The 21059-nt window shown below is 36.1% G+C and overlaps 1 protein-coding gene across 4 annotated transcripts in view; it reads left to right on the plus strand.

Moving 5' to 3' along the window:
* The window catches only part of LOC120523369 (POU domain, class 2, transcription factor 1-like), a 217569-nt gene extending 196730 nt beyond the window's left edge, over positions 1–20839 (plus strand). For all 4 annotated transcript variants that reach the window (XM_039744631.1, XM_039744632.1, XM_039744634.1 and 1 more), the window contains 4 exons: positions 3497–3599; positions 14399–14741; positions 17577–17665; positions 17999–20839. In XM_039744631.1, coding sequence (XP_039600565.1) covers positions 3497–3599; positions 14399–14741; positions 17577–17665; positions 17999–18309 — 846 coding nt within the window. In that variant the 3' untranslated portion in view covers positions 18310–20839. The remainder of the gene's footprint in view (positions 1–3496; positions 3600–14398; positions 14742–17576; positions 17666–17998) is intronic.
* Positions 20840–21059: the final 220 nt, after the last annotated feature.

Below are 21059 nucleotides of genomic sequence, written 5' to 3' on the forward strand. Positions count from 1 at the left end.
TAAGAGTGAAATGCTTAAGCCCTTCACCTATGGTTCTGCATGTGAGTTGATGGCTGCCACTGAATTGTTCGATTGTAACTTTCAAGTGTACCGAAATGGCCAAGTATTTTACACCTTTCGACAACCGCCAATGCCTCTTAAACATCTTAGATTCACAGGTGACGATTTCAATAGTGGACACTTTGATGTTTATGAATGTTTAAACTCTCAAAAGCTGGATGTGATTTTATCACTGAAACCGGTTGTGTGCTTACAACACTTGACAGATGCCGAATGTCACTTCAATACAACAAATACTGCCATAATTGAAACAAACCATGAAACTCAAACTGATTATGACAGCAGCAATCCAAGTTGAGAGATTTGAGACAAGATTACTCTTCACATGGCCAACTGTAAGTTGCATCCTCAAGAGTAAGCCCAGCGCACAGCTTGGTCATGTTACAACCGGAGGGCCGAACTGACTACATGGTATACAAAGAGATCCTTAACAAATAATTATTGGCATATTTTCCCTCAGTTTAAAAAGGTTACATTTTCTTATTAATAAAAATTTTAATGCAGTACTTCGCCGCTGCGAAGCGCGGGTATTTTGCTAGTACAGTGATCTCTCCTTAATTGCGGGGGTTGCGTTCCAGAACCCCCTGCGATAGATGAAAATCCGCGAAGTAGAAGCCATATGTTTGTATAGTTATTTTTATATATTTTAAGCCCTTATAAACTCTCCCACACTGTTAACATTACTAGAGCCCTCTAGACATGAAATAACACCCTTTAGTCAAAAGTTTAAACTGTGCTCCATGACAAGACAGAGATGACAGTTCTTTCTCACAATTATAAGAATGCAAATAGATCATCTTCTCTTCAGGAGCAGAGAATTTCAGAGAGAGAGAGAGAGCTCGCAAAGAAAAGCAAACAATCAAAAAATCAATACGTGTGCTTTTAAGTTTGCAGCGGCATTTTTTAGAGGAGCGTCAGTATCTTCTAAGCAAACAGCCTCTCTGCTCACATCTCCTCCGTCAGGCGCAGAGAACGTCAGAGAGAGCGAGATTAAAGCAAACCATCAAAAAATCAATGTGTGCTTTTGGAAGCACCACGATAAAGCGGCATTTCTTTGAGGTGCGTCCGTATCCACTAGGCAAACAGCACCTCTGCTCACAGCCTGTCCGTCAGGCGCAGAGAATGTCAGAGAGGGTGAGAGAGAAGCAGAGACAAACAAACAATCGAGCACCGCGCGGGAAGCATATCTTATAGCATTGAGGAGTTTTAGTTAATATGTAATACATGCTCTGATTGGGTAGCTTCTAAGCCATCCGCCAATAGCGTCCCTTGTATGAAATCAACAGGGCAAACAAACTGAGGGAGCATGTACCATAAATTAAAAGACCCATTGTCCGCAGAAATCTGCGAACCAGCGAAAAATCCGTGATATATATTTAGATGTGCTTACATTTAAAATCCGCGATAGAGTGAAGCCGCGAAAGTCGAAGCGAAATATAGCGAGGGATTACTGTAACTGATATACTCCAAAACACAAGTTACCTAATTTTAGGTAGAGATGGTTTACTATTCATATGAACTCGAATATTATACGAAAAAAAAAGAAAAAAAAACTAGGAAGGCTCAGCTACTCCTATTCACTCTTTTACTATAGCTTCAAACACGTTAGTGCATATAACTGAAGTTATATGCACCTAACCCTTAAACTGCTGCAACCAGCTAGAGTTGGTTTCCAGTGCAATTTGGAAGCACGCTGAAGCCAAATATATGCGGCGACATACATTCATTGAACTCCGCAACCGGCTAAAGTTTCTCAGTGCAATTTGGCAGCACACCAGATCTGATCATTCACTGTCGTATATTCGTTGAGCAGCCAGTTAATGAGCACTGCCGGCCCCTGCAGTCTCACTGCCTCTGGGATACAGCCGTTGCACCAGACAAGCCTGCAATCATCAGTGTTTACTTCTGTGTGTTTGCGTGAAACCAGCTCAAGCGCAGTTGGTTTGGTGATTTACCTAATTTCATCAGTGGCTTCAGTGGCACTTTGAGCATATAATAATAGATTGTTGCAGTAGTTTGTTTTTTTTTTATATATAGTTTTTACAGTTCATTTGCAGTGTGCAAAATGATCAGTGTTGCAGTAATTGTGATGCTCTTTGCATGAAAAAAAAATACGTGTTCCGTTAAAATTTCAAATTTTCTTTGTGTATTGTGACATTTACTTAAAAAGCGCAGCTAAAAAGTATTTGGCGTCCAGAGGTGCATAAACCACCAAGTATGTGTCGGTTTATGGGTTAACTATCATTGTCGAAACCTTAATATACACAGAAAAGAAAGCTCCGCTTTGCATAATATGCATTCAACTTTTTTTTTCTTTTTCGGTCAAGTGCTCCCACACTTTAGAAACTTTCTTTCTCAATTTTTTCCCCATCTACTTCCCCCTCCTCTATGCGACTCGCCATTGCAACCACGTTTATTTTTCTCTACATTCTTCTCCTCAGACGTTCTTCTTCGTTGGTAGGACTGTGTGCAGTCTTGACAAACAATAACCAACTATACTGCCCCCCGATGTTCATGTAGTGCATTGCAGTTACAAAAACCAATGTGGTTCTTTGTGACTGGAGCCTCATTTGAAAGTTCTGTTTGACGCGTCGACAATAAAAAATCCTTGTTGCCGATTTTTTGTAGTCGACGTCGTCGATTACGTTGACTAATCGTTGCAGCCCTAATACTTATATATTTATTTATATATTATTGCAAATTATATTTGTGCTGCTGTTGAATGTTGTAGTTATACAGAAGCTTAGAATAACATCTACAGTGCTTAACTATTGTCAGCCATGCTGATTGCTAAACAATTTCAAGCATGTACCGTATTAGTCTGGCTTTGAAGGGTTTGAAACAGCTCTGATTAATGAATATAATGGAAAACATGAATGAAAAGGATAACAAGTACTGAAATGGAAAATATTGCAGAAACAACAATCATCAGTAATAAAGCAATATAACAGAACAAAGGATATTTCTCATTATTGCTTTGAAAGATTAAACTTAAGATTTTAAGTTTTGTTTAAATTATTTACTTTTTGTAAAGTAAAGAAAATGGGAATGTCTACTTTGGTAAAATAATTGTGCTTCGGTAGTTCAGTAAAGAAAGATCAACATTTTAAGACATTAAATTGTGTGTGTCATTTGGAAACATAATTTATTAATTCCTTTGATTCCCCTTTTAGAATTACGCTTAATTGCTTTTCATGTTAAGCCTTTTTTTTTCAACTTTGCCACATGCAGATATTACATAGTAACAATTGTTTTTGTTTTAATACGTTGTATGCCATATCACAATATATAGAAATATTATTCCAATGTAAGGTGTTGTGTTTGTCTGTGTGTGTGTGTGTGTGTGTGTGTGTCTGTGAAATTAACTGAAATGTTAAATATTTCCATTAATTTTTATTTATTAGTAAATTTTTTTATTTGTATTTAAAAATGCTAGGTGCCAACCACTGCTAGCCTTGTGACCAGTAATACGACTACACTGACTGTAAATCCAGTTCTACCTGTAACCAGCACTGCAGTTACAAATCTTGGCTTCACAGGTATGCTACACTATTGCAGTAATATGTAGAATCTTAACAAAAGCTAATAATACACCTTAGTATGCAATGTTGTAAAAGTGTATTTATTACTAAAGTGTATTTGTTGCATCTTGTGTAAAAAGTTGTTTTAAAGAAATGAACAATCAGGGTGTTCCTTAACAAGCACTGATAGTAAAAAAGCACATGGATTCTTTGGAAGAATGAAACCTGTTAGCCTATTCTCTACAGTTGAGGCAACTTAATACAACTTTCTCAAACCTGCTTAATATAATTCTGAGTTATGAGCGACCAGTTTGAGGGGCTAAGAAGGAACCAGCTTTCAACAGAGTGTCAATCAATCATGCGCACACACCCCACAGATTCTTGCTTTTTTGGTTCCAAATGCCCTGTCAGTCTGTCTATAATTAATAAATATATATTAGGTCTGGGCAATTATCATGTTAACAAATTAATTAAAGCTAACAATTATTTTATCATGTGTTAAAGCAGGTTTTGTTATTATTATTTTGAAAGCCTCGGTCTTGCTAGCGATCAATAGAGATCAGTGATCTTCCTGTTACAGCACTTTTCAATACGATTTTGCTAGAAGGAAAGTTAGCTTTTTTGATTTAACCTCAATTCCCTGCACATGCATGAGTAGTGAAGAGCGAACGGCTTCTAAAATGGCATGTCTAGAGATACCAAAGTGAATGCTCAAAGCAAAATAATGCATTGGTGACTTTTTTCGTCTTATCACTGAATCGGACTCTGATTTGTTGGATTCCGATTTTGATGCAAGTGATCTGGAGATGTTGTTTGAAAATGAAAGTGAGGTACCGGCATAAGCTGATCAGTCCCCAGATGATTGTAGTGCTGAACACATTCGTGTAGCTGATGCACCCATGGAAACATTTGCCAGGGACGTCACTTACGATGACAGGAGATACAAACCGTATTGCGTCTCACTGCAGTTGCCACCCCAGCCCACCGTCCATTCCTGCTGGCCATGGAGCCACCGCAATCTGCAAACAGGTGCCGACAGCAGGCACAACAGGCAGCAAAATACTTTTTATGTGTGAAACCGTTGCTTTGTGCGCTTTTCAGAAAAGTGAGTTTTTTGGAAAAAAATTAGCCCTCAAAGAGTTGCTACTGAACATAGACTGTTTATGCTGCTCCCTGATAAAAGAAAATGTTTCTGCTGGTATCTTTTCAGATAAAAAAAGAAAAATTTAGAAATGTAAACTTGCTGTTGCTCGGCAGGTGCCTGTTATAATATTGTGATCTTGGCTTTGGACTCTGAGGGTAACTTGTTTTTATATAACAAACTAGATAAAACATTAATGCCCTGGCAGTGGCAAATAGCTTTGGTTTTACATTTGATCTGATTACATTAATGTTTAAGTTGAGATTTACAAGAAATATTTTAACTGATACTTTGTAAATGGAATACTGCTGATAAACAGCACCTTACTTGTTTAAAGTGTTTGCAAGCCAGTTCATTGCTGAATTTTGCACATAACAATGTGATTGTTGTGACAGTCATGCAATTAGTTGCAATTAAAAATTTTAATCACTGCCCAGCACTAATGTAGATATATATGGGTGTATATTTTTTCTCTCTTTTTCAATAAGATGTTATACTTGTTTTTTTGAAGCCATAATTTTAGCATGGTAAGGTGACACTTTCTTCTTTTACTCTTCCCAAGGTCATGCAAAAAGACAATTTCCCATAAGTGGAATAAAGTGTTTAAAAAAAATCTGAATTTTAAATCATTGTACCTTGTAAAATTTTATATAATACTAGCTGTGTAAGCCTGTTGTGTAAAAAGCCCAGGGTCCTAGAAACTATTGAAATCATTAGGAAAAAAATTGAAATGTAGAGGTGTTGGGTAATTGAACGGAACAACTGTGGGCATCTCTCTCCTAGGAGGATTCGTTTTGCCAACGTGCTTGCATCGCTTGTGCAAAAGTAAAAGGAATACAGTTTTGCCGATGTTAGCTGCTAAGCGAATTTGTCTTCTGAAGTTTCGTTTTGATGACATGCATGCCTTTGCTTGTTATTAGCGGCTAAGCGAGTTTCTGTTTCCTTGGAGGTGGCACCCTTACCCTGACTCCACCTCTCACTTCCAGGCCGGACAGAAACACACACTTCCACACGTGGACGTTTATATATAAGAAGTTTTTTTGTCATTCTTTTATTATTTTAAGTTGATAAATAGTACTTTATTCGTGTTTAAATAATTTGTTACATAAATCCTTCAATAAAAAACTGTCTCCTTCACATCAAAGCATTCTAAAATGTCTGTTAAACATTTGTTCAGTAGTAAATTATCTCCTAATTAATTAAATTGTTTTGAGTCATCTGACTTTTGTTTCCTTACAAAAATTTTGCTTAAACACACTAATACCATTCATTAAATTAAGCATGTCCTCATGGTTTCAGTTTTCTAAAATTTTCATGCATCATAGGCTAAGAAGGATGTACATTGCGTGAATTTTAACGATGTACTTCTATTATCACCAGTAAAGTCTTATAACCATAAGCCTGAGTTTGGAAATTAATGTATACCAACTGTCAAACAACTACTAACATTCTGTAAAACCTACTTTAGATAAAGCAGCTCCTCTAAAATTAAAGTTAAAAGGAATTTACCAAGATTGTTTTAAGCTCCTGTCCACTATACATTACTGGTGAAACGCCTTCCAGTTTTTCTTCAGATTTAATAAGTGGAAAACAAATGAATGAACTAAAATGGTGAAAAGGAAAGCAGTAAACTGCCAGAGTTAAATTTAAAGTTCTGGACAATTGCAGACTGAACAAAGTTTCCTCTTCACAATAGAAACTGAGACTTGGTTTTTTTTTTCAACTCCTGTTAAGCTGCGTTTTAAGCTGCTGTGCTATGAGGTGCCTATCACGCAAGCTGGTCACCCTCAGAAACTTGTCTTCTGACTAGGTTGTGAGTTTGGGTCTGCCAGATCTCTTCTAATCTGAGTTTCTTCCAGTTTCCAATAGCCATTATCACTGGAATATTGTCCAAGTAGTACTTAAGAGTCTAGTAACACAGTCTGTTCCCAACCCCAGGGCCATGATTTCACCTCAGAAAGTAATTACGATTTGCTGTTATTTGTATTATTTAATGTTAATGCCCAGATGGGAATTTGTCTATGTTCTGTAAACAACTAGACAATAATCATTGAAAAAGTCACACTCACAATCACATTTATTCTTTCAGTATACAAAGCTTTTTTATTTGTCACAAGGATTGCAAGTTGTCGCTGAATTGATAACCAAGGTTTTTATAGTTAACGAAAACTAAAATCAAAACTGAAACTATTATTAAAAAAACATTTTTGTAAACTGAAATAAAATAATTTACAAAACTGAAATGAAAAACTAAAAAAAACTAAACTATAAAAGTAGCTGGAAAGTAAACTAACTGAAATAAAATAATATTTTACTAAAAATAATTTTAGTTTTCATTTTTGAATGAATATTCTTGCTGTTAGTTGTTACTGTAACTCTTATAATTTTTAACTCTAAAACTGAAAGTCATCCATCACAAGCCGCCCGCACATATTCATCCAGTAAACGACAGCTGGTGACGGAGGGTGGCTGTTCACACAGCATTCGCAGTGACAGAGTGAGCTGAATACGTGCATAAAGTGGGTGGAATAGAAAGCGATTTACGTGCCGCCTTTCTTTGAAAAATCTTGTAAATCAAGATGTAATTAAAATGCCTGAAATTGGAATATGCTGGTCAACAAAAACTTTACCATATGGACAAAAAAATCATACGTAACGTTTCAGTTTATTTCTCATGTGCCTGCTTTTTGTTGACAGCAATTCACCTGCCACTTCGCACACGAAATTTAGAGAAAGTATGGTAATCATGAAGAAAATTCGATCTCGATATTTTGATGAATCTTGACGTTATAGACTTCCCAGAGTCCGAAAATACCATTTTCTGGAATTATGTATGTGTGTGTGTAAACACGATAACTCAAAAATGCAACTAGATAGATGGACGAAATTTGGCATGTGGCTGTTACAAGTTGTAGATCTGTATTAATTTTTGGGCCAAATCCATCAACCGGAAGTGGTACTTTACCTGAACACATACTCGATTTTTTTTTTTTTTTTTTAATTCATACAGCTGCAGAGTGCGATTTATTCAACTTTACTTTTATAATAATTGTTGAATGTATTATTAATTTGATTTGATTTGTTGTTGATGGTTCTTTAATGTACATAATATAATCATTATCATGGAGTTTAATCCTCAAATATCCATCTCCATTTCCGAGTTCAAGAAAGACCAGGAGATAAAACTCCCTCTTTCTGAAAATAAAACGGCACTGATCGAGAGACTGAGAAGGTCATCATACAAGATCAGCATATTGTTGCTGACCAATCACTTTTGCTTTAAAAATGTCGTTTAACAGCGAAGCAATACAAACCTTGTAAAACTCCTGAGTTGACAATGTCTCTACTGAACTACATGTAGGTAGGCAAAGAGAGTCTGCCAACCCAAGTGATGAAAAGCTAAACATACTAATATGTTTTTGTATTTATGCTGTATTTATTAATTTCTCTTTTTTAGTTAATATTCACAGCTCATGAATACCTGATATTGTGAGATTTATCCAGTAGCAGAATTATGTTTTAAAGTATCTGTCCCCATTTTTTCAATGTTTTTCTCTCTCTATCTCAAAATAGTTAAAATCATCAGATTCTTTTTGTTCTTAACATCAGCCATATCATACATATTGCATACCAGGGATTTTTCCTGCCTTGCATCCAAACCTGCTGGGCAGGCTCCAGGTTTCCTGTGATCTTGCTCTGGATAAACAGGTTTAGAGAATGTACAGTATATATTGTTCTTAATCTCAGATGCTGTCTCCGTTGTTTTGTGCCTGTCCATAGTCTTGCTCTGCTAATTAAGGGTTTACTTTTCTTATGGTGGGCTATTCAAGTCTCATTGCCCCTAACCTTGACAATACATGCTTGTTTTTCTTTGTTTCCCTCAATACAGCTAGGTGGGGGTCTGCACACTGATTCAAGCCTAAGAGCCCTGTTCTTCCTTTGCCCCCGTGATTTTCATGGTCACACCAGTCAGAACATAGTAGATTCTGTTTTCTAATTTTTTTATATCTTTTCAGGCCTGCAGGTGGCAAAATTCTGGCTATAAATTGTTGTGCCTGAGATGGAATCAGAGATCAATATGGCTGGTAGAAAATAAAGCACAATATGGGAGATTTTTGAATGCAATATTGAAAGCATTCATTATAAGCACATTGTTTTGTGCAGGATATGTTGTGTGCTGTAGTCATGTAGAGTAAAAACCCTCACACCTTAAAATTCACCTAAATTTTATTACAAATTGGCCCATTTTGAGCAATAAAAGGAAAAGAAAAAAAGTGCCAACCGTCAGTGCAGATTCTTTCAGCACAAATGACATAGAAAATATTTTAAAAATTATAAAAATGTGTAAAGTTGTTCATATTCAGTACCTGATTTTGATTATGCTTGTATTTTTTCAGACAAAAACAAAACCAAATAGTAAACTGTGTCATGTAGTGTAGTATGCTTCCACCAACATTAAACTCATATTATATCCAAACCCGTTAAGTGTACAGTTCTGTCTCATTGTGACACAAAAACTAAACTCCATAGTAGCTCTTTAACAGTAACATAATTACTAAAACTGAAACTAATATATATATATATATATATATATATATATATGTCTTTGTAAAATAAAAACTAAATTAAAACTAAAATGCATGATGAAGGAAAACTAAAACTAAACTGAATTTCCAAGTAAGGTCAGAAAAAATATAGAAATAAAAACTAATATAAAAAGGCAAAACTTTAATAACCTTGTTGATAACACACACGTGCTTTAGTGAGAGAGGATACTGTGCTTGCTTATAGCATGTAATCAAGTGACAAGAACTGAACACCGGTTATAGGTGCCCATTCATCTATCAATCTGTCTTCCTAACCTGCTTATCTTGGGCAGGGTCATGGGTCAGCTGGAACCTGCCCCAGTATGTATCAGAAGCAAGTCAGTAACAATACCTGAATGGTGCACCAGTCCTTCCCAAAGTGAACACACACAAATAGGCCTCCATAGCAGTGCCAATCTGCCTAAGATGTGTTTGGACTGTGCGAGTAAACCCGAGCATCTTGGGAGAATATACAAACTCCAAACCACACTCTCCTTCAATGTGAGACAGCACTGCTACTATTACACCTCCTTGCTGTTCAATATTATTTGTAGTATTAATGGCTGTCTTCAAGATCTTCCATCCGGTAATCTATTCATTGGTACTGATTAGATACTGAGACGTGCTAACATTATTCTTAAAAACTAAAGAGCGGACACATTTTAAGCACAAGCAACTGTAGGAGTACACAGAACAGTAGTATTAACTAACAGTGGATATTCAGTAAGTGATTGTTTTCTAGATTGAACACTTCTTAGCATTCATTAAAGTAAAGCAATTAAGAGGGTTGACAGCATAAGGGTTTATTAATACAAAGGAAAACAAAAGGTGAGACTGGGGAGATTTTTAGTTAGGAGAGCAGACAACGAAGACCTCCCAGGGAGAATATTGCAGATGCTTCCGGGGACAGAAGGTGTAAAATAACTAGTAGTTGTTTAATTTTTTTGGCTTAATTTTTTTAGCTGTACCGTTAAGTTGAATCATTTAATTTTAATTAAAAGGCCAGTGCAATGCAAGTCCTGTTGGATGTTGGACTTTTTAGAGAATGGCTTGGAGGAGCCAGTCTTCTTTGAGGGCTAGATCTGCAGGAGATGCCAGCTGGCTTGCGTTGTTGTAGAGGATTGACAAACCTGACCCAGGTGTCATTTAGAGGGAAGGTGTGCCTCCATAAAGTGGCATGTGAGGAGATTCCAAACCAGCCAGGTAGAGAGAGGTTGGTCACAGTCACAAGGAGCAAAGTCCAGAGGCATCAACCCCAAAATTGGAAGTGTCAAACCATTTTCAGGTCCCTATGGAGCTAAACAGTGTCTCTGAAGATTCTGAGGTGGTTGGCAGGCATGTGAAGCCCTAACGGGCCATCTCAAAAACAGTTCTCAGAAACAGAGAGGTAGTGATAGTTGGGGTTTCAGTCATTTAGGGCAGTTAAGCACAGGTTTGCTCCAGAGATCAACAGTCTCGCTTAGTGTGTTCCCTTCTGGGTACACAGGTGGGAGACCTCCATGGAATAGTTGGTAGGCTCTTGGCCAGAATGGTGGTGGATCCAGTTATCCTTATTCCTGATGAAACAAATAACATACATAAGGGTAGTCTGTCAGTTCTGAGATCAAAATTTAAACAGGTGCCAGGCTGAGGTGCAGAACTGACAAAGTAATCTTCTCCAAAGTTTTGCCTGTGCCATGCACCGGTCTAGGTAAGACTGAGAAGGCTTAATGCATGGCTCAAATCTTATTGTAGGATAGAATGGTATAGGTTTATGGGGCATTGGGACTCCTTTTGCAACAGATGGGACCTGTTCTGCCACGATGGGTTAAGTCTGAATTGGAGGGGTACTAATGCGTTGGGGAGGCGTATGAGTAGGTCAGTCAAGGATTGTTTAAACTAGGGTATGGAGGAGGGCAGGCAGTTTAGGACAGTCCAGGTTTAGAACTGTTCATGAAGGAATAAACAATAGTGTAAATATTAAAAATGCATAGTAATGTAAATTCTAACCCATTTAAATATGAGAGTTCTTAAGGAGGCTAGTGAAATACATATACAAACCCTTGACATATATTTTTAGGAAGTCACTACACAATGGGAAAATTCCAAGGGACTGGAAAATGTCATATTGTATCTTATTATATGAAAAGGTTGATTGGACAAGAATTATTAAGGATAAGATTGTGCAGCAGATGATAAGAACAGTAGTTTTACTGAACAGTCAGCATGAGTTTAGAAGAGGGAGGTCGAGTTTTACCAACATGCTAGAATTTTATGAGCAAGCACCAAAAGGATAATCAAAGTGGAGTACATATTCTGTATCTTACTTTCAGAGAGCATTTGAGAAGGTGCCACATGAGAGATTGGGCATCAAAGTAACTAGTGGGAGTTCAGGGTGTTTCTAGATGGGTGTAAAATTAGCTCAGACCAAGGAATGAGAGGAAGCAGAAATCAGAACTGGTTAAAGTTAAGAGTGGTGTTCCACAGGGGTCAGTGCTATTTTAATATATATATATATATATATATATATATATATATATATATATATATATATATATATATATATATATATATATATATATATATATATATATATATATATAAATGATTTGCTTAGGAATATAATTAACAAGCTGGTTAAGTTTGCAGATGAGACCAATATATATAGATTGGCAGATAATGTTGAATCATTGCAGAGGGATTTGGACAGCATATAGCGCAATTAGGTAGATTTGTGGCAGATGAAATTTGATATCAGTAAACGTAATGTATTACTTGTAGGAAGTAAAAATGTTAGGTTTGAATACACAATGGGAGGTCTGAAAACTGAAAGTACACCTTATGAGAAGGATTTAGGAATTGTGGTGGACTCCACACCATCAATTTCAAGACAGTGTTCAGAAACCATTAAGAAGGCTGACAATGTTCCGTTATATATCATGATGGGTAGAGCACAAGTCCAAGGAGGTTACCCTCAAGCTTTATAATACACTGTGCTACATACAGTTTTGGTCTTCGGGCTACAAAAAGGACAAAGCAGCGCTAGAAAGTCCACAGAAGAGCAACTCGGGTGATTCCAGGGCTACAGGGAATGAATTATTAGGAAAAATTAAAAGAACTAAGAGGAGACAGGATTGAAGTGTTTAGTAGTGATTGAGACTGTTATTTTAAAATGAGTTCATCAAGAACATAGGGACACTGCTGGAAAGTTAAGGGTAAATTTCACATAAACATTGTGAAGCTTTTCTTTACCATAGACATATGGAATAAGCTACCAACTAGTGTAGTAGACAGTATGACTTTAGGTACTTTTAAAACTAAACTTGATGTTTTTTTAGAACAAATATATGGATAGGACTGGCAATCCTTGTTGGGCTGAATGGCCTGTTCTCCTCTAGACTGTTCTAATAGCGTGACAACCAGTCAGTGCAACGACTATCCCGAGTCTCAGCCCACAGGAAAAATGACCACATGGGCACCCAAAGAAATGCTAGTTTGATCAGTTGAGGAATGAAATGCGCAAAGTCAACACCACTCATAAAAATGTCCTGGATTAGTACAAGTGGAAAGAAACACGCCAAAAAAAATACAAACACTAGAAGTAAGATCAATCTACTCATGTTTTTCTCAGCTTATAAGCACAATATTATAAGCAACAGTGCATTATAATAATGCCAGATTAATGATGATTATCTATCCATCCATTTTCCTAACCTACTTCATCCAGGGCTGGGTTGTGGGACACCTGGACAGGGTGCTAGCCCATTGTAGTAGTGCAAATGCACACACTTTTGAGCCACTTTAGCATCGCCATTTCACTTAACATTAAGCAGGTTTGAAATCAAGTAAACTTAGTGCAGATGTTTTAACATAGGCAGAGTGGTGACATAGAGCTGTCATTACAGCCTTATAGCATCAGGTTCTTCAATATTGTGCTCAGTTCTTTTATTACCATATCCTCTGCAAGAGCATCTCATTGTGCATTAAAAAACATTGAGAATTAGTTTGTGGCATTTCAGTCTTCTCTGCCACTCACTTTGCATTTTTCATTTTTGAAAAGGTTGCTTGGGTCTTTTAATAACGTTTAGCTTTTGTTAAAAATACAGTGCAGTGTATTCTACATAGTTGATATTTATTGTTACATGTACAAAAACAATAACACTCATGTGCTTTCTCCATTACACTCCTACTTGGGGTGAATCTTGCTCTTTTTGCTATGTAAAATAACAAAAAATGTAATGGGTTTGGTGTTGGGTGGTCATAACCTCAATCATGACGGTGGCAGGAAGCAGACAAATTTGTAAGAAAAGAATCCTTGCTTTGAAAAAATATTTTCAAGAATCTATTATGAAATTAATTATTTATAATTTACCTTTCTTAGCAACAGATAAGGCACATTTAATAACTTTATTGAAATCTTGGTGATTTCAAAATAAACGTATTTTGGAGGTTTTACATCTTTTCTTTGTAAAGGAACTTTGGTACACTTCACCTCCCTTTATAAAGGATAAGAGCAGGCTTGTTACATTTTAAATTTATGAAATATACTTCACTTTATAACTCGGTTTCTTATAGCAATCAAATAAATACTATGATTGTGAACAAATACAGTAATTATCACTTGGGGAAAAAAAACATATCCTTTAAGAGTGGTAAATAAATTAAATGTAAATAGAATTAGATGTTTTAGTGAATTGCAATTTTATTGTTGCTATAAACTGATGTTACAATTATGAAATTTTTCATAAATTTTGAAACGGTAAGCTGCTCGAATTGATTTTGTAATGATCCATTTTGCATGTTATAGTCTTGAAAAAAATAAATGAAAACTGTTTACTGAAATAAACTGAAAATTAAAAGGTTGATCTAATAATGAAGTCCCAGCTATCAACAGTCTATGTAAAATACCAAGTTCTGTGGCATCACCTGCAATATTGATAGGTACATTGTTAGAACAAATTATAAACAAATTCCTTTTTTTTTATTATAGTTTTTCAATGCGAGTAATCCTTAAATGTTTTTGTAATTTATTTTACATTTATATTTATTTGCTTAGCAGAAACATTAGTCCACAGCAACTTATCCTTTTGTTATGTATTGCCATCTTTTAGGGACTACAGGAATTGGGTCTATTACTAACAACACAGCATCTGTGATCTCCTCTACACCTGTAACTTCTTCAGCAGTGACGTCTCCATCCCTCAGTCCTTCTCCCACTTCACTACAACCTGTAACAGAATCGCCTAGCACACAGGAAACAAGTACAACAACACAATCATCTGCATCTCTGTGCTCTCCAATTGGTACCAGTCAAGTTATGGTGACAGCATCTGGGTTGTCTGCAGCTTTGCAAGGTGCAGCAACACAGCTGCCTCCTAATGCAGGCCTAGCTGCCATGGCAGCAGCTGCAGGGCTTAATCCTGGTCTGATGGCATCTTCTCAGTTTGCGCCAGGGTAAGTTTACTTGTAATGCAGTTTAGCATTCACACTCCTTATATGTAGATGTTGTTGGTTAATTTGGTTTTCGTCAGGCTAATACTTTCTTTATAGTTAATGCACAGATGTTACCTGGTTAAGTTTTATACATTTTTATTTTAGACAACCTGTTCAATATTTAGAGCATTTGCCTGACATATGTTCATATTGTCACAAGTGTACCATGTTCCAGTAATAAGGGGCACTGAGTTCATCTGTGTTTTAATTTTTTTTTATTAGCCTCATTTTTTTAAGTATTGCTTGACTTCCATTGGTTATGGAGAAGCAGGTCTCCATGTGCTTTGGTCAAACAGGGAATCTCAATGACTTGCCTGGCCCTAATCATCATAGTGAACTTTGAATAGGTCTCAGGAGAAAAGTTCACCACAATATAACATTGGTATTGGTGAAGAAAGTGTGTTTATTGCAATTGTTTTTAGGATTATTGGTAAGATAAGATTTACACTGTCCGTTGTTGTTTTTGCCCATAGAGCAGCTCTAGTTTCATATATTGTAGCAAGTCAGAACTTGCACAGGGACTTCTGCAGCATATTTTTGGCTATACTGTACCTCCTTCGGTGCCCCAGCTATTTTTACTTTTGGTTACTGGTGTAAATACTAGAATATAATTTTTCTCATTTATTAAAAAATGTTTGTTTTGGAATGTCCATCTGGGCCCAAAAAATTTCCTATATATTCTCACAGTGAAATGGAGGGGATGACTTTAAGAAAACTGATGAACCTATGTACTGTGTGCTAATGGATAAAGGGCCAGGAAATCAAAGAAAAAACATGGGTGGAAGTAGTGCTTGCTTAAGATTGTCTGGCCTTTAACCTTAAAGTTCCAGACAGGGATACTTGGGTAATAGCTGTTAAAGTAACAGAGCGAAGCCTACCTTTGATATAATTAACCATTCCATAACACAAAAGAACTATTGTGCTCTATGACAACTAAACTTAACATTGTGTTTTTGTTGACTTTAAAGTGTTATATATACAGTGGTGTGAAAAACTATTTGCCCCCTTCCTGATTTCTTATTCTTTTGCATGTTTGTCACACAAAATGTTTCTGATCATCAAACACATTTAACCATTAGTCAAATATAACACAAGTAAACACAAAATGCAGTTTTTAAATGATGGTTTTTATTATTTAGGGAGAAAAAATCCAAACCTACATGGCCCTGTGTGAAAAAGTAATTGCCCCTTGTTAAAAATAACCTAACTGTGGTGTATCACACCTGAGTTCAATTTCCCGTAGCCACCCCCAGGCCTGATTACTGCCACACCTGTTTCAATCAAGAAATCACTTAAATAGGAGCTGCCTGACACAGAGAAGTAGACCAAAAGCACCTCAAAAGCTAGACATCATGCCAAGATCCAAAGAAATTCAGGAACAAATGAGAACAGAAGTAATTGAGATCTATCAGTCTGGTAAAGGTTATAAAGCCATTTCTAAAGCTTTGGGACTCCAGCGAACCACAGTGAGAGCCATTATCTACAAATGGCAAAAACATGGAACAGTGGTGAACCTTCCCAGGAGTGGCCGGCCGACCAAAATTACCCCAAGAGCTTAGACGACTCATCCGAGAGGTCACAAAGACCCCAGGACAACGTCTAAAGAACTGCAGGCCTCACTTGCCTCAATTAAGGTCAGTGTTCACGACTCCACCATAAGAAAGAGACTGGGCAAAAACAGCCTGCACGGCAGATTTCCAAGACGCAAACCACTGTTAAGCAAAAGAACATTAGGGCTCGTCTCAATTTTGCTAAGAAACATCTCAATGATTGCCAAGACTTTTGGGAAAATACCTTGTGGACTTATGAGACAAAAGTTGAACTTTCTGGAAGGCAAATGTCCCGTTACATCTGGCGTAAAAGGAACACAGCATTTCAGAAAAAGAACATCATACCAACAGTAAAATATGGTGGTAGTAGTGTGATGGTCTGGGGTTGTTTTGCTGCTTTAGGACCTGGAAGGCTTGCTGTGATAGATGGAACCATGAATTCTACTGTCTACCAAAAAATCCTGAAGGAGAATGTCCGGCCATCTGTTCGTCAACTCAAGCTGAAGCGATCTTGGGTGCTGCAACAGGACAATGACCCAAAACACACCAGCAAATCCACCTCTGAATGGCTGAAGAAAAACAAAATGAAGACTTTGGAGTGGCCTAGTCAAAGTCCTGACCTGAATCCAATTGAGATGCTATGGCATGACCTTAAAAAGGCAGTTCATGCTAGAAAACCCTCAAATAAAGCTAAATTACAACAATTCTGCAAAGATGAGTGGGCCAAAATTCCTCCAGAGCTGTAAAGACTCATTGCAAGTTATCATAAGCGCTTGATTGCAGTTATTGCTGCTAAGGGTGGCCCAACCAGTTATTAGGTTCAGGGGGCAATTACTTTTCACAGAGGGCCATGTAGGTTTGGATTTTTTTTTCTCCCTAAATAATAAAAACCATCATTTACAAACTGCATTTTGTGTTTACTTGTGTTATATTTGACTAATGGTTAAATGTGTTTGATGATCAGAAACATTTTGTGTGACAAACATGCAAAAGAATAAGAAATCAGGAAGGGGGCAAATAGTTTTTCACACCACTGTAACTATGTAGATGGGCAATTTTTTTTAGCATGTGTAGGCAGAAATTCTCAGTTATACCTTAGGTTGTACTAATAGAGAATCATATTTTACCTGAGCCTTATAATCTCCTGAGAATTCTGCATTTTGTTCAATTAAATGTCGTTTCTGCATAGTAGCGCTGTAAAATAATTCATTTATTTTGATTTTTAATTTTTCTCTTCTGCTTTCAGTGGTGCCTTACTTAGCCTCAATCCTGGCACACTTGGCAGTGCTCTAAGTCCTGCATTGATGAGTAACAGTACTCTAGCAACTATTCAAGGTTGGTAAATAATTTTCTTAAACTAGCAAGATGATGCATATTTTTTGTCCATAATATTCCTTTTCAGTTAGTTTTGATGTTAATTGTAATTAAATAACTCATAAATTATTCCTGTCAGTTTGTGTGATTTTTATTCAAACTAAGTTAGTGTTTCTATGTAATAAATTTTCCTTTAATCTTTCTTTGCAACCTTACCAGCTTTTTCACAGCAATTCCCTTCTGCCAAAGAGAAAGAGAGACAGAATACTGTAGTTTAATCATTTTCTTTGCTATTTTGTATTTATTTCTTGTATATACTGTATTTATGTATCTGTTTGTCTATTTTTTGTTTAGCTCTTGCATCTGGTGGGACTCTTCCAATAACTTCTCTAGATGCCAATGGAAATTTCTTGTTTGCCAATGCAAATGCAGGTGGTACTCCTAACCTTGTGACTGCTCCATTGTTCCTCAGTCCACAGAACCTTTCTTTGCTCACCAGCAATCCAGTTAGCTTGGTGTCTGCGGCAGCGGCCTCTGCAGGTGTCTCTGCACAGGCATTAAATCTCCAGGTCATGTCGACTGCCACTGAATCAAACCAGAACCCTGTCACTTCAGCAGGAGGATCCAGTGCTGCACCAACCATAACTACAGTATCCAAAACCTAATGATTGTTGTGTAGTAACGGAAGTTGGACTGTGTTTTTTTTTTTTTTGTTTTTTTTCCTTGGAAGATTTTAAAGCTTGCTCCTTTTTTGCTGCCACCAAAAAGAAATGCATTGAAAAGAGGAACTCTTCTTTTATCCAAATGTGCCAGTATCTTTCTCTCATATTCAACATCAGCATATCTCATAAGCTGGCGTAACAAAAGAGCTCTAAGTCTTCATTTGTCAATTTTAATTTTGACAGAATTTTTTTGTTCTCCACGTAATTGGCTGCTTATGGCACAAAAGATGAATAACTTGGACTATTTTCCCTGGACTGTTTTTAATTAATATAGACTATTCTAACCAAAAATAGAGAAACTGTACCTGAGCAGTTATCCTACTGAAATAACTTTCATTAGCATACAACTAAAGGTTTTCATTTATCTGTTCTATTAGGTTATTTGTTTTTAACTGTAATTTCGGTCTGTTATACAGGCCATTGTTTAACTGTGTTAACATCACAGTAAAATAGTACTTGGTTTTCATTTAATTGCTGCAGTTTCAGGCAGATGTATACTTTGTGTGAGTGTGTACGTGTGTGTGTGTGTGAGAGTATGTGTTCAGAAGGTGATCTCTTATTCCTCCAAAGTTGCATGATCCCTTAATGAACTTTGGTGTTTGGAAGAATTTAAACCATATTCTTCCCTGTATTGGAAAATTAGACCCTGCTGACACTTCTGTGGGTGTGTTGATTGTAAGGGAGCGCTTGCAACACACGTAGCTTTGATCATCTCTCTTTTTGTTTTTCCTTTATGCTCCATTTTGGGAACACTGATGATAAAGCAGCATTTTTGTATAAATTGAATATTAGCAGTTACACTGACTAAAGAAAAGTGACTTGCAGGATTTACGTAGAGTGCTGTTCCATATACATGCAATCCTTTGTAAGGATGCAAAGGCAGAAAGTACAGGAGAGATATTGTTTGCCATAGGAGTGGTGGATCCCAAGGTTTTTGTTCTGTCATGTGGCAACTACGTTTAGAATATACTCCTTTTTTTCTTGTGAGCTGCTGGTCTGGAGTCATTTACTTATTTAGCTGCCTATATAGAAGAGAGATTAAATGCACATTTTTTAATAAATTTGAGCTAGGAAAGAAAAACACCAGTTGAAGAGTTATTTGCACACTGTTTAAAATGGTGTTTAGGTATTTCTTCAGAAATTCAGCTATTTACGTAATGCATATCAGTTTTTCTGCCGCGTACTTTTTTTGGTGTTTTGCTCTTATGTTTTAAAGACAAAGGATTGGCAGCTTTAGAAATAATGGCTGATTTGAGGGGAGAGTCTAAAACTGCAAAGTAATCACTGTTAAGATATGTGTGGTTTATTATGTATTTGTATTTTTTTAATAAGATAGCAATATAATTTCATTGCATTTCAGGAGAGGCTGTCTCAGTGTTAAATTATCAGAGTTGTTTCAGTATAATTTTCCTTCTTCATGTGCACAGTACCTGTACCAAAAATAACAAACTGGATAATTGATCTACAGTTCATTTGGGAAAAATAGATTTCTCTCAATTTCTTCCCTGACATATTTTAGTTTCAAATATTTTGGAAGGTAAAAAGAAACTTCAATTTAGTTGAGTGAAACTGTGAGAAATGTTTATAGAAAACAGTCTGGACATTTTAGACCAACAGAGAGAGAGAGAGAGATGCAATATTTTTATATGTAAACTTATAAAAATTGTATCCAAAGAACATTTACAAGTTTAGTCTGTTTTAACTTAATTTAGAAAGCTTTAATTGTCTCCTTTCCCCAGCCTCTTCAAATCTAGGCTGCTTAATAAAAAATAATAGACAGGAGCTGCAGGTTATGTAAGTAAAACAATATTTGCACATCTCTGTTATTAGAAAAATATTGATAAAAACTTGTTTATTTCTATTACAAACCATAAAACAAAAGGTGTAGTGCTTTTTTATTTATTCAGAATTTACCAATCTGTAATTTTTAATATCTAAGATTTATATTAACAACAAAAGCATAATAGATTTTGATTAACTTAATTTGTGCACATGAAAGTCTTAAATGTCACTATTTTCTACCTTACAAAAATGACAGATTACTTTTTTTTTTTTTTTTTACTTTTAAAACTTGCAGCATTGATTGATTGTTTTCATTATTTTGCATTGTTAATGAATGAACTGTAGAGCAGATATTACCATGGCTGCTTTCCTACCTGCAGTCAGCCATCTTGCAAAGCTTGAACCAAAGTCGTTTTCTAGCAAGCTGCTGTACCAATGAGAGAGTTTATATTAAGTGCAGTTCATGTGCATTTAGAATATATTTGCTACTGACCATTCTTTTTTTTTTTTTTTTTTTTTTTGTCCTTCCTTCTAACATTTTTCTATGGGCCTGTCTTTTCTGTTGTCAAAGAATTACCTCATTGGCAAAAGGGTATACAATTGATTATGAAGTGAAAATTTTAGATAATCATTTAAAATTTGAAAATCTTTTACATACAATTAGCATGTGTTGTATATATTTAAAAAAAAAGTATTAGATTCCAAAAGGAGTTATGCATTACATGGGATATTTCATCTGTAATTAAATGTGTGAAAGAACAGTATTTCTGAATGTTAAACAAAATAATACTGTTTTCCTAGATAATTTTGAGTTATTCATTTTATTCTGTTTCTTAGTATTGTGATCCAGTTTTTCTTCACATGTTTGCAATCGTGCCTGGGCATTATTTTGTGAATTATATAATTTTAAT

Source organism: Polypterus senegalus, chromosome 2 (assembly GCF_016835505.1).
Source record: "Polypterus senegalus isolate Bchr_013 chromosome 2, ASM1683550v1, whole genome shotgun sequence".
Lineage (NCBI taxonomy): Eukaryota > Metazoa > Chordata > Cladistia > Polypteriformes > Polypteridae > Polypterus > Polypterus senegalus.